Genomic DNA, 15,207 nt, shown 5'->3' on the forward strand with positions numbered 1-15,207 from the left:
ATATTGTGATTTTGTGCTTTAGTTGGCTGAAGTTTGATAATGTTTGCTTGCTGGCTAACGGCGACCAGTTAGTAATGTTATTTGTTGCAAAATACTGCATTTGTATGGCTTTCCACATTACTTCACCAGCTAATGTGATCCATTTGACTGTCCTTTGTACCTCCAGTATTATGTGAAAGTGTTGATTTTAGCCTGCAAAAAAACGTTAAAAAACAAATGTGCACCGATTTGTTTATACTAGGCTGTAATGATGCAAGGCAGGGGGACAACCAGCTAACATATCATAGGCACAGATCTGCAGCTGTGTGTGTGTATGTGCAAGAGGTAGAAAATGGGAGGTGGTGTGGGGGAAACTGAGTTGGGAAGTATAGAGATTAAATGCTTTGGGGAAAAAGGGTGGGGGGGTTAAGAAGAAGAAAAAGAAAAACAACAGCAAGAAAAAATAAATAACTAAATGAAGCAGAAAAAAATGTAAATAATACATTATAAAATTTAATTGAATAAAACGTCTCTCCCTGCCTCCCTTCTCCTTTTCTCCTCTGACCGCCCTCGACTAACTGTTTTCGTTATCATATATTAAGCTTTGCTCACATTGCTGAGCCTATGGTGAAAGATAGAAAATAGTTACTGAAAAGCAGACAGGCGAGCTAACGCTGATGTATCGTGTCGGCTAAATGCAGTCGGTGTAACTTTATCATGCAACGAGCATGAATAAAGTTACTCCAAACAGCTGAAACAAATATTACTGTAATGTGGCAGTGGGAGATTACCTGAGCTTCCAGCACTGTATGTGAAGCTGTCTCCTGGTGTGTCAGTCACCTGGTTGCAATCTAAAAACCACTTGTGGCCACTGAAATCTACATATAGGCCCTTTAATAAGATTTTCAGACGGAGAGCTGACTTGGAATTTGGGCCATACAAATGAAAGTGACTTGACCTTGTTATCTTCTTTTTCTGCGCTGATACAACCTACAATTAACTTTCAAATTTGCCTGTAAGTCAAAAGCAATCATTGGGTCAAAATAATCAGAGTCAAGACATCAGTGTACTTTGTCTCTACAGTCCATCCAGAAACGATTTGACTACCATTTTTTTCAAAACCCATTCTTTATTAGTCAATGTGTTTGTCACACAATATATTTCAACTGCACTCATCAAAATATTTACATGAAAGTCCAGTCCATCTTTCATAAAAATCAAAAGCTTCTAACATGTAAACAAAATTTAAAAGTCAGTGTTATCCAACAATAAGGAGGTGATAAAAAGAAAAAACTAAGTTAATAGGACTGATCAACACGACCATCCTCTATGGATCCAAACTAACTGATGCCCGTTACGATTATTAAAATGATTTAAACTCTAAAGCAGAGGATTTAAAAGTGAGCGCACTTAAGCTAAAGATGGATGGACGGGGTTTTGTGTTTGTTCAGTCCCTGGACCTCACAATGGCGCAGCAGAGCATAATGCTGAAGACCATCCCAAAGATCTGCAGTGAGGAGGAGGAGACAGGAAACATATGGAGTTAAAACCACATTAGACTTCACTCTTCTTTAAGCTAAAATGAAACTTAAAACATCAGGTGTTATGGTGTTATTTTACTGACAGCACCTTACAGCAGTGACCCCCAACCTTTTGGGCTTGTGAGCCAATAAAATAAAGAGATGTCTACTTGCGACTAGAGATGTGACGATATAAAAATAAACACCGTATCAGACACAAAAAGCAGAGTATTTGTCTTGAAACATCTCTAGGGGATTTTTAAAGCTACAAATTGGCACCCACAACTTGGTCATGCTTCAGTAGATCCACTAGCTAATGTTAATATAGCAAGCTGTGACCACAGTAGCAAGAAGATCGGTGGTTCGATCCCGGCTGCTCCAGTCTGTTGAATAAGATACTGAACCCTAAACTGAGAGTGTGTGTATAAATGTTAGTCTCCTTCTGACTTCTGATGAACAGTCTGTGAGTGAACGAGTGTGATATGTAGTGTAAAACGCTATGAGTAGTAGGAAGACTAGAAAGGAGCTATATAAAAGAACAGTCCATTTAAGTTACTCTGTATCGTACCTCTGGTGTACAGGTATACATCTACTTTTGACACAGGTTTTTGTCTTAGTGTGGACATGAGAAATTCTTTTATCTGAAGCTGTTTTAGAGGCCTGCATGGGAGTAAGTATGCTATATTAAACAGAATATTCTGAAATGGATGTTTGTTATTCGTATCTCTTTTATTATCACTGAATATTCTCCATCTTAACAAGTAATTTCTGTCTATAATTGAAAACTTTGTTAAAACAAGTGAACAAATATGCAGCTACAGTGTAAATTTCAATCTACTTTCAATAGTAAACAACTGAGTGAAGAAAGAAGGACAATCAATGACTCACAAGACCTGCATGCATTTAATTCAACAATCAAGCCTTTAATATATCTATTGAGTTTTAAATTCGATTACCCTATACATGCAGGCTAGATTAAATGGCTACTCTAAATTGTCCTTAAATCTGAGTGTACGTGGTTGGTTGTACCCCGACCCTGTACACAGGATAAGCAGTTGATGATAAGCGAGTGACTGAGGATTTGTGTCATCCACAGACTCACCATGATTACACCGATACCGAGGCTGACCCCGCAGATGACGTGCAGTTTGTTGTTGAACATCTTGGCGATGGCGTCCGGACAGCTCTGATGGAACAGCACAAAGAAAAGACATGCTTTTACACTAAATCTTACTCAGAACACAGAATATTAACAGCTCATTGTGGACATGTTTTGTAAACAGGAGGAGTGTGTCAACATTTATTTTAAAATCTAATTCAGGTTGAACTCATCATTAGTGAGGCTCCCTGATCAACATGATGTCTCCCTGTGAACTTAGACCCTGTGTAAGTCAGTCAAAAACCCTGTCACTTTGTTGTGTTTGTGTGGTGATGAGGACCTCCAGTCCCGTCTTCTTGGGGCAGATATCTTCAACAGCATCTTTCTGCATCCCTGTGTGGCCGCAGCAGTTGAGCTGTGAACAGGAAACAAGGCCACGACTGCAACTTTAGTTCCTCCAGGAAAAAATCCTGACATCAGACCAATCAAGCTTTCACTCACTATACAGCCTATGTTTGCAACACACATCTAGCCTAAATTTTAGTCTAAAAATACTTTAAAAATAGGTGTAAACCGGCTGCCCCGAGTATGTACTGCATACTGTGGACACGCTGACGAGGAGGCTAAAACCCATGGACCCCGAGGTTTGTTGCCAGTGCAAAGTTTTCAATGTGACAAACTAAAAAATACTGAAAAGAGTGCCAATATCTTGCCAAATAAAGGTTCCTTGGAGTATTTCAGAATAAATGCACATCATAGCAACACTCTTTAAACTATAGAAAAGAGTCTACAGCCATGCTGGCAGCTTCCATACTGTACCTAAGCACAGCACTGATTTGACATAAACATTAACAACAGCATGCTAATATGCCAATGTTTAACTGGTATAACGTTTACCACGTTCAACATCTTAGTTTAGCGTGTTAGCTCGCTAACATTTGAGAATTCACAGTAAAAACACAAAGCAGAGCTGAGGTTGATGACAAATGTATTAGTTTTGCAGGTATCTGGTCATAAACCAGTAAACCCAGTAGTGTAACTGTGTGATAGTTAATTAGCCACTAGCATTGCTGAAAATCAGTCCAGAGCCAAAAGACAGATACATTGAGATGTTCAGTAAACGTGAGTGCACACTGATAACACAAGTGCTAAAAATACTGGTGCTTCTAGCTATAATGGACATGATTACCCAATTTTAGTTATGGTTGAGGATTTGAGAATAATGTGAGGAGTAGAAGCAAAAGAGAACTAACAAATACATTGGTGTTCAGGGGTGTGTGTGTGTGTGTGTGTGTGTGTGTGTGTGTGTGTTGTTCTCACTCCAAAGTGGATGACAAACAGGGTTTTCTTCAGTGCTTCCTGTTTGGTGGTTTGGTAGTTATTGTAAGTCTCATTATAGAATTTCTTAACATCCTCCACCACCTAAAGACGCAATACAAACTCAATTTAAATTACTGATTGAATGCAGACTCTGCCAGCCAACAATGATACCAAAGTGTGTGTGTGTGTGTCTCTCGTGTACCCTGTCCTTGTTGGAGAAGCCCCAGATCCCAGCAGACACTTCCAAAGAAAAGATGATGAGCAGGAAGAGGAAGAACTAAAAGAGATTTAATTAGTTCAGATTGCTATATTTACTATGTTTCCTCTCATCACATGTATTTCAATATTTATAGTTTAAGTATGGTGATGGTACAGTGGATTTGGCACCAAGGTAGTAGTAGTAATGTACTGAATTGATACATTTCTTGACATGTAGAAATCCGCCAATAATTTAAATAGCTATATCTGGTGGATTCATTCAAGTGTTAACAATCTTTTATTAAATATATTCTAAAATGTTGAGCCAATCTATAAATATTACATTCAGCCCATTAAAATAAATTACAATGTGGTCTTTAATAAATACAACTGACCATGTGATGGACTAAATACACATTTTACAACACAACAGCCCTGCAGTACAGAACAATATGATGCAACCTCAACCTCGCGTTATTTGGACCTGCACATCACATAAGCAAAAATACTGTAAACATTACATAAGTTGTAGGAACATAAAGTCTCTTAACAGCCCCCATGCACCTCCACACAGCTTGATGATGACCACATTACTTGCATTTTTATAAAAAGCCAATAACCAGTCTCAAATAAATATGAAATTTGTAAGCTGAGGTAAAAGTTTCAAAATGATGTGTAACACTTGTGTAACACACAGCAGCAAAGAGATCTGTGACAGGTAGACAGGTGATCCAACACTGACTGAAAGACACAAACACAATCTGCAGACATGGCCAACAGTACTTTACATAATCCCTTGAAACCAAACTTTATGATCAAATAAAGTTTGATCAGGTTGCGCAGCCGGTCACGGACACTTCAAGTCGCGAAGCCGAACCTTATGTTGTTCAAGTCAGCTGCTGGCCAAAAGGCTAAAGGAAGAATGGAGAATGAGGGAGATGGGTGTTCTTCAACAGCTGTCAGTATTGCCTCGATTGTGTTACGGTCTGATATTAAAAGAACTTTGTTGAACTTTGTGAACTCTGTTGTAAACTTTGTGAACAAAAAGCTTTCAACCGCAAACAATTCTACATCTATTTAATGAAGCATCTGCTAAAGCAGCACAGCAATGTGAAACCTGTAGAAAGAAACTCCGGTGCTGACCAGGGGGCCGCTACTGCCAGTTATGCATGCACTCGTCGGGAGAGAGTGGCATTGTATACTGAATACTGCATGTGCAAAAAAACAGTAGTTCAAAAGTTGGGAGTGACTTGCTTTATTTTTTTTTTTTTTTCAGCCAGTAGCGTTAAGAAACGTTAAATGTTTTGAAAGTCCTTGCTGCTGCTGAATATCCTATTATTTAAGAACTCATATGCTATATTTTTCTATTACATTTGTCTCATTTAAAACATAAAACACATTTCATCATTTATATTAAATCTTTTTAAATTTTTATTAAATTTTAAGCAACCTTTTTTTAAACGAAAAAATATTACTACCAAAAAAGATTTTGCTCAATGGATGAAGATCTGAAATTAAGAAGGAGTCTGTACACGTACAAAGTGATGAACACTTTATGCATGGTACATCAGAAGGTAAGTCTTAGTCTTTGAGACACAAGAAACATGTTGCATCTGCAAATATTGCCTGCCTCACTCAGTGCTCTATTCCTTAAAAATATGGAAAATGAGTGGAAGCAAGTCCCACCATCCCCTACAAAGAGATGGACTTCAGAGTGTAAAGGCTTAAATTTAACATGCACCTCTCAAATCTTAGTAATAATGTAGTTCAGGCTTTCATACATAAAAAAACAACAGCATTATCAACAATACAAACATGATATTTGTTATTTGATCAATTGCCTCTCTTAGGGCCATAAAAACTGCTTGCTGTGATTTCCGCCATTTTGAAAAGACAGAATATTTGCCATGTGGGCCCCATTTGTTTGATATCAGTAGAAAGCCCAGGATGTACTCTACACAGTACATTAGGACTCAAACAGCTTACATGCATGGCCATGTACCCCACAGAGGCTAAAAAATTAATTGCCGGTACATAGCCTATGCTGATCTGGTCAGAGAGGCTGCAGTGTTTTCAGTTTGGCTGATTATTGACTCCTGAGGTTAATTATTGTTCCATTAAAGTGGATTCATTTCTAAAATGAGGTGTCTGAACAGGATGTCCGTAACGTTGTAGGAACCGATGGGCAGGAGTAGTAAAAGTAATGTAGTAACTCATTACTTTTAATACCCAGTAATAAGTAAAGAGTAACTTATTGCAATTTCTGAGTAACTTGCAATCAACAAGAATCTCTTTTGTGCTGAACAGAACTCACCAATCCCAGCATGCATGGCGACTCTTTAATGGCTCCGCAGCATCCGAGAAAGCCCACGACCATTATTACAGCCCCTGACACAATTAGGAAATACACACCTACAGAACAAGAAAACATTATGCAATGACCATAAAATAATATCATGATACTGCAGGGTGTTTTTGATATAACAGTATTCACTGTACAGTAAAAAACCTTTCTGATCGGAGTCAGTGATCTAATCAACACTGACATCTTGAAGTCATATTGAAATCTAGCTGGTCGCCATGCAACTTTAAACAACCTTCAACTGTATGTAGACTTTGTTGGGTAAAATGTGTGATTATTACAGAATCAATTTTAAAAATGGTAAACAGAAATAAACTATAATCAGTGGAGCAGTGCTGAGGATGAATTTGAGTTTAAGAGTCTGAAAAAGCTGCTCTGCAGTTTGGTGGTGTGGCAGCAGAAATTTCTATATCTCTTCCCAGAAGGCAGCAGGGTGAACAGACAGTGGCTGGGTGGGTACTGTCCTTTAGTATCCTTTGGGCTCTGCGTAGGCACCTCACCTCACCGATATCACTGATGCTCAGGAGATGGATACCAATGATCTTCTGAGCATTTTTAATCACCCACTGCAGAGCCCTCCGGTCCTGGGCCGTGCCGTCAGGATGCTTTCTATTGCTCCTCTGTAAAAGCTGACAACTTGGCGTGGGAATTCTTCTTCTTAAGCATCCTCAAGAAATACAGGCGATTTTGGGCTTTCTTCACCAACGTGGAGCTGTGATGTGACCATGATTAATATATATGAATGTAGGACAAATGTTCCTCCTCCAACGCTTCTTTCTCCCAAGCTGTTAAGATGTTTGTCGTTTCAAAACAATCAACGGAAGCTGTAAACAAAGAGAAAAGGGAGGGACCAAGTCTTTCTTTCTGTGAGTTCCTCAGAGAGCACAAATGGAACGAAGACGTCCCTGTCAGCCAATGAAGAAAGAAATCACTGTGTGCCAGGCAGAAGGAGCCCCCTCACTAACTCACTCAGCTGCACCTCCAGCTCTAGAATAGGCCACATAGCGTCAGTGTGCAAACTATGGCTTTCGGGGGAGCTCACTTTTTTTCCCACTCTCAATGAGGCGAGGGCGGTGGGGGTGCAGACTGATTCTTACTCTGAATCTGCTGCAAGCATGTAGGCTTGGGCTGACTGTGAAAGTATCAGGCATGTTTGTCTTATTATTATAATAAGAAAAATATTATTATTAATATTATTATCATCATCATATGTAGCCATTTTGCTACAATTAGGCTTCACACAACAGCTGTTTGCAAGCCCCCAGCTGCAGTACTGCAGGGATCATGCGTAATACCCAGCCAGACGAAACGATCACAAACCGTTGACAGCTGATCATGCATCATCATTTTAGGGGAGCTGATGTCTTATTTAGGGGACCTAAGCTCCCCCTGGCTCCTCCGTTCGCACCCTGCATAGCGGACCTTCTGGGGCCCAAAATGCAAGCTGAGATCCTCTGGTAGGTCATTCCTGACCATTTATTTGTCGATCAAACCTTAGAACTTAAGTTAACCGGGCCTTTTCTCTTAGTGGTGGAATGACCTGTTGGAGAAGATCAGGAAAGTCAACGCATTGTCTTTTATTGATATAAAATATAAATAAAAAGGTTTTATCATCATCAACATCATTATGTCATCTGACAAACACATGAAACAATAAACCCAAGATTAATCCAAGACTGGACAAACACACTTTGCAGACTTTTTTTCATTCAGAAATACCTGGGATTGTATCCACAAAACATCTGTGTTTTGGCTGTTTTGGTAGTGCTGAATTTGTGACAACAGTCCAAAAGTTTTATGGCTAAGTAAATGAATATCACTTTGTTCTTTACGTTACATAGGAAAAACTAAGCTGACAAGCCTGTTTGTGGTTCAAGTTTGACAGTTCATCAATTGAACATTAAATTATAAAAAACTGCAATAAATGAAGCAGATTTAGTTGGAACTTCATGTAGAACTCATAAAACTCCATAAAAAAACAAGATTTGTTAGGACAACTGGAAAACATTGCAGTATCAATGTGCAGATGGTGTTGGATGTCAGACTAAATATGCTTGACATTTGACTTACTGTACTTCTTAACTGTAGACGTAGAGTAAGTTCATGAAACCTACCGTCACAGTACCTTCAGAGACTAGCTGAAACTTATAATGACTGGACAAATCTTGAAAGATTGTTTCCACCAATTTGCACGGTATGATGTTGCTGATGTTTTGTAACCTGGATGCAACTGTGAAGGCAGATGTGTAATGTCAGAGGCCTTACTAGTTAAGAAGACTGTAGGGGAGTCCTCTGCTTTAAACAGCCCTGCTGTCCTGCAGTCAAGACGCAGCCAAAGGCCCACAAACAGCATTCCAGTACCTGCCACCTGAATGACAAAGAAAGTAAACACATATGAAAGATTCACAAGCCAAAAGAGTAATTAAACTCTTTGTCGTCACGTCTAAAATCACCCAGTACTTTGAACATGGAGCTACTGAGGATATAAATCTTTCAGAATGTTTAGACAGCAGGTCTTAAACAACATTGAGCATCAACCAAATGTGTGTCTGAAGAATAAGTGTGCAGTGAACCGGGGAAAGTGGCTCCAGCCCCCTCCTTGTCTCCCTCTGTTTCTCAGTCACGCACATGAGCATGTGTGTTTTTAACAACATTATGCAACATTAAAAGGTAATCTTGTAGAGCAGTTATGGTATAGAGTTATCTAGAACCGTTGTTCCAGTTGTTGATACCACAATCTGATTTTATCAGAGTTTGTTTTCGAAACTGGAACCTGGTTTATCAGCTGGAGACCAGAGTTCGTGGTTGTAACCATAATCTGTTTTAAGCAGTCAAACCACATAAGCAAATAGTCAGCAACCCCTCCCTAATTATCTTCCTCACGCAGTCAACCAGACAAAAGTCTGCAACATTTTCCATCATATGATGTTTTATTTAAATTATTGGGGCAGCTGTGGCTCAGGAGGTAGATCGGGTTGCCCGTTAATAGAAAGATTTGCTCAATCCCAGGCTTCTCCAGGCTGCATGTCAAAGTGTCCTTGGGTAGGATACTGAACCCCGAATTGCCCCTGGTGGCTGTTCCACCAGTGAATGAATGTGTGTGAATCCTAGATTGTATTTAAAAAGATGTGAATGCAATGTAGTGTAAAAGCGCTTTGAGTGGTGGCAAAGACTAGAAAGGTGCTATAAACATACAGAGCATTTCCAGTCATTGGCTTATGGTTATCCCCTTTCTAGTCTATTCTCATTGGCTCATGGCTAACTCTGTCAACAGAGTGACGACCTCACAGAGGTTAAATAGGTGTGTTTCCCTACTGGTCAAGTCTCTTGGATGAGGGACGAAACGTCTTCCAGTATCTTCAACCAAGTCCAGTTGCCCTTGACTTTAACCTTCTTTGGATGATCTGGATGAATGAGAACCTTCACAGACAAGACAGGCCTAGTGCCACCGGTAACGACAGCCTTGTAAATTGAAATATAATTGGTATTTAAATCCTTCTAACTTCAAATGAAAAGTAGTATAAATGTAGCTGAATTGTTTTCACTTGAACTGTGATTTAGAATAATGCAGAAATGTATGGCGGTTAGACCAGTTTTCTTGGTAAAGTAAAATAATTATTTGTTTTAACTCAAAGTATAAAGTTGAAAAAATAGCCCATCCGAATTTTCCTCTGCCTCACTGAATTGGTCCAATATAAAGATCATCAGGGGTACTTCAGGTGCCCTTTGTTATGAGTTGTAGTCTCTTCCTTGTGAGTTTGAGTTTTTGCCATTTGTTTCGTATGTCTATTTGCCTGTTTCTCTCGTTCCTTGTCCTTAGTAGTTTATGTCTCGTCTTTTATCTTGGCTCTTGGTCCTGTGATTCAGTTCTTTGTCTTTGTTCCCAGTCCTGTGCCTCGGTTATGTTTTAGTATTTACTTTCTGTTCCTCATCTGCATTATTTTAGTTTAGTCTTCTCTGTATTCTGTGTCTTAGCTCCTCGTTCTGTGTCTCGGTTTATGTCTTAGTGTTTTGGGTTCTGTCCTGTGTCCAGTATCAGTTATATAGTCTGTTGTGTTTTGGGGTTCACTCATGTCCGTCTCTGTCTTGTCTGTCGTCTAGTGTTCAGGAACCTTGTCATGTCTGTTACCCCAGTGATCCCTCTGCATGTCTGTCTCTGTTTTCCCCTGCTCGCTCTCTCCCTGCCTGTGCCTCGTTAGCCTCATGTCCTTCACCTGTGTTGCTCCCGCCCTGCTCGTTAGTCCGTGTGTGTGTATATATACCTGGTGTTTCTGTCTTGTCCTTGTTGGATCATTGTATGATGTTTCTCAGTGTTGCTATGTGTTGTCCGGTTGCCAGCCTTCCTCGTCATGTCTCCCTGCTCATTTTGGTTTTCTGTTGGACAACCTTTGTTTTGGACTTAGTCTTTCAGCCACTCTGTTTGTAAGTGTGCTCGCCTTCTGTTTGTTCTAATAAATCACCCCGGTTCACTGCACCTCCTCTGCCTTGCGTCCTGCATTTGGGTCCTCCCACTTGCTCAACTCAGCCACCCATCGTAACACCCTTTGATCGAGTCGCACCAACCTCACTATTTGGGGTAATTCCAGACACAGTGATTTTATCAAGACTTAAAGCAGACTTTGTGGCCTTCTTGACTTCTTCCTACTGGCCAGACAGATAATATTACTTAATTGGAAGTATGAGGTTTATATACATGTTAGTTTTCAAAATTTTCATCCTCTTTTTTTCTTTTCCTTTCTTTTTATATACGTTTTTCTTGCATGTATAGATAGGTACATATGGGTATATCTGCATGGTATGCATTTCTGTTTATATTGTATGTATACATGGCCATATCCATTTACCCTGGCTGTAACTACACCCGCAAGTTTTGCATGCTACCAGTGGTGTAGCAATATTCTGGACCCTGTATATAGGCATTCTTCACTGGCCCCTGCATGCCACCATTATTGTTGTTTGTATGTTCCAAAATGAGAGGAACTACTGCCTACCTTGCAGAAAATCACAAATAAAAAAGTAGTTTTGAAAATAAATATTGTGAAAATGATGTTATCAATCATTTTGAATTGCATAACTTACCGACAAGACGAAATTAAAGATGATAAAGGCGTACTTGATGCACAGCTCCCAGCTGGTTAGGGCTGTCATTTCTGCTCTGTGTTTTAACAGCGTTTGCTTGTAATTAAACTGTATTTATATATATATGGATCTCTCTCCGGTTGCCCGTTCTTAGGTGTTCGGATCTGTCAGTTATCGGTTGTTTGGAGTTGGACAGACAGATGCTCCTAATCTGTTGGAAGGAAACAGAGACGATCAACTAATGAACACCTACAGAAAAACAGACACAGATTTGTCTCTTTCATTTTCTTTTTTTTTTTTTTTCCTCCTTTGTCCTTGTTACAGCCAAACCCACAACCTTTGATTAAGAACGATGTCAAAATTGTGGGCTATTTTGATAGAAAGAGAGACAGAAACTATAAATGATATCTTGAAATCATATTATAATAATTCTCAATAAAATGTATTTTATCAGAATTGCAATAGCTTTAAGGTATTAAATAGCTATACTTGTCGCCATGGCCTACTTTATCCCACTACATCCCACAAAACAGCAAAACTCCAATATTTGTTAAAATTTGATTAAATATGAGTAATAACACTCACTTCTGTATACTACTACTACTATTACTACCACCATCATCACCACCACAACAATATGCTTTACTAAAGCATAAAGCACCATGTAAAGCACTTTTTTACAAAGTTGAACCAGGATTAAAACGCTTCAGGACTGCAATGAGATAAATACAATCAGATAAATGAATTATATACCAAAAATAAATACCAAACAATAATATAAAATATGGTAATTTTCTTTAATATTGTTAGCAACGTTGAAATCAAATATGCCATTCAACTACATTATCCACCATATAATTAAACTATAAGTCAATAATTTCAGCAACTGATCATATAGTTGATTTAGCCTATAACTGCTCAATCATGTATCAGGTAGAACTAAGAGGTTTTAGTTTTAGCATTTAGCTGAACACCAATTTGATAATTTAGTATTACATTATTCCTAAATTATCCACATTTTCTGAAGGATCTTACCTTTAGATGACAGGCTGTGACAGTCGACGTTCAGAACTCTCTATCGATAGAATTCAAGCTGAGCAAATCTAATTTGAGTTATCAATATCATAAATGCACAAAGTTAATAGCTGCTAAGAATACTATACTAACCGGTGACAAAAACGTCCCTCTCTACTTCTCCTCAAAAATGTCTATAAAGAAAAAGGCCAAAAGAACAAAACAGCAAACAGCAAAACGAACAGCACCAAACTTCTCTCAGGTGGAGGTCATGAAGAACTCAAACTGTCTTCTAAATAAAGTGAAACACTATTCAGACATTGGTCAAAGCTCAATTATTTTACCTCAAACTTAAAACACGCGATCAGACAGGGAAGAATGTGTAACTAGCTGTTTCTCAGTGAGCCACTGTAATTTTTAAAACATGCACAAAACTGTTTTTTTAAAGGATGCTTATCGTCAACTGAAGATGGGTGATGGAGAGACCATTTCAGCCGGATGTCTGTGATGAGATAGGTTTGCTTTGCTCTGGAGGTCAACCGTCATGTAGCAACAGATGTGCCACGTTTGTGCTATTAATAGGATTAGGCTACCTTGAAAATGGCCTTGTTATCTGGAAACAACTTCAGTTAATATTTGGCTATAGCCTACAACTTGAGTGATATTGTGCAGATCTTAAAGGAATCACCACTGAGTGGTGATTTATCTACAGTATTATCTGCCCTTGTCATGATCCTGTCCTGTGTGCTATGTTTTTGGGTTTGATTTTTTATCTGCATGTTAGTCCTGTCATCTGTTCAGTTTAGTTCTCTGTGAGTTTATTCTTTAGGTATCTGTCATTTAGTCAGTGTTTTGGGTTTCAGTCCTGTCTGTTGTCTTGTGTCTAGTTTACTCTGTGTTTTGATTTTGGTTTCTCAGGGTTTTGGTTTCTTGTCTTAGTGTTACTCCCGGTCAGTGTTCCTTGTTGGTGTTAGTTTATTTGTGATCTGTTTGCTTGTGTCTGTTCCCCCAGTAATTCCTCTGCCTGCTTGTCCACTAAATACTTTGAGTTCCAATTAATGTATGGTCTTGTGTTTTGCATCTGTGTGTTGCTCTGTTCCCCCATGCTGTCCCTCTGCCTCCCTGCCTTTCTGTTCCCCCCTGTTGTCTTTGCCTGCCTGCCTGTCTCGGTTTTCCCTGCCGTCTCTCTGCATGCCTCGTTAACCTGATCCCTGTCACCTGTGTTGCTCCCATCCCTGCTCGTTAATCACTGTGTATATAGTAGGAGGTTTCTGTCCTCCCTGAGGTCGCCTTAAATTGTCCTTATAGGACACCTGCGTTACTGGGTGACAGGTGTAGGCCTACTGCCCCAGTCAAACTCCCTACTTTCAGTCTTTGACTGTTGTGGTATAGCTTTGCCTTACTTTTTATTTCCTCTTTTATTTCCTCTTATTTTATTTCTCATTTTATTGTAGCCTATGTATCAAACACTAAGGCAAATTGGCAAACAGTGAAAACCTACTTGGTAATAAAACATATTCTGATAAATATGAATTATTATTATACCAAATAACAACAATAATACACTGAGTAGTACAATAATAATAAATACATAAACTACTATTTTAAAGGACACAATATTGAAACTTTTCTGTGTTTTAGGCCATAACCCATAAGTCCTGCAGCCTCATCCTCTCCTGGTAAACTTCCTCACTGTCAGTCTTTTTGGCTGAGATGTCTCGAGAATCGGTATTGACTAAAGTAAATTGATCAAATACCAATTATTTCTTTACTGTACTACTGTGTTTTGTCAGCCTCAGCCTGCTTGTGTTGTAGCACTGCTAACTGATAAGTGTGAAAAGCTCTGGATCGGCCTCTTAGACTCTTGAATTCTGACACCTGGATTAGTGAAATGCATAAAAACGCTTCACTCTGACACTAACACCTGCTCTCAAGTCTGTCTTCTCTCCTCTCTCTTTTTAGCAAATATTAAAGTAGGCCTACTAAAGTGGTGGGGACATAGGGGCTCTGATTATGGGTGTGATGATGCATGAGAATAAGACTTTTTAAAAGATTTTTAACAATATTTTAAAGAAATATGAAATGCTGAAATATAAGAGCGGGGGTCTGGGGCCCTCCCCATAAGACTGAAGCATTAAACACATTCCTGCATTCTGGTGAAATTTTCTGCTACAATTTACAATGGAAATGTCTTTATTTAAAGAAAGAGAAACAATAAATTCAGCTGGCTGCTGACAATTTCTAAATATAGAAATATAACTATATAATGTAGTAATCAGCAGCTTGGTATTGTGCTTTTTTTTGGACAATGCACATTTGTTTCTACTATATTTTGTGCAAATAAACCTCTCATAAAGCATTTTAATTTGTCAGTCAACATTTGTTGGTGCAAATTATTTTGTCAGTTTTAACAAATGTTTTGGGGACAAAATCAGCCATTTCAAAGTGTGGTAGGGACATGTCCTCAGAGTCCCCAGTGTAAATGACGATGGGGCAATAGCAGCTTCTCACTTTCTGGCACTGACTGTCGCTTTCACCAAAAGAAAATTAACTAATGTCGCTGGTGGCAGGTCATATCAGCTGTCACTAATTAAATTGTGTGAGTAGGCCTAACTTCCCAACATGCCAAAATTAAA

General features: G+C 38.9%; 1 protein-coding gene across 1 annotated transcript; it reads right to left on the reverse strand.

Annotated features, from left to right (window-relative positions):
- Positions 1-1,088: 1,088 nt before the first annotated feature.
- LOC119918079 (CD9 antigen-like) lies at positions 1,089-14,852 on the reverse strand. Its single transcript, XM_038738602.1, has 9 exons — positions 12,593-14,852; positions 11,558-11,768; positions 8,744-8,846; positions 6,431-6,528; positions 4,121-4,195; positions 3,919-4,020; positions 2,939-3,013; positions 2,602-2,685; positions 1,089-1,486 (listed from the first exon to the last, which is right to left on the reverse strand). Exons 2-9 carry the CDS (start codon positions 11,624-11,626, stop codon positions 1,427-1,429), a joined length of 666 nt encoding a protein of 221 aa, XP_038594530.1. The 5' UTR covers positions 11,627-11,768; positions 12,593-14,852; the 3' UTR covers positions 1,089-1,426.
- Positions 14,853-15,207: the final 355 nt, after the last annotated feature.

The sequence above is a fragment of the Micropterus salmoides genome, unplaced genomic scaffold, assembly GCF_014851395.1.
Source record: "Micropterus salmoides isolate LMB-PRFRI ecotype aquatic unplaced genomic scaffold, ASM1485139v1 Ms_hic_scaffold_23, whole genome shotgun sequence".
Taxonomy (NCBI): Eukaryota; Metazoa; Chordata; class Actinopteri; order Centrarchiformes; family Centrarchidae; genus Micropterus; species Micropterus salmoides.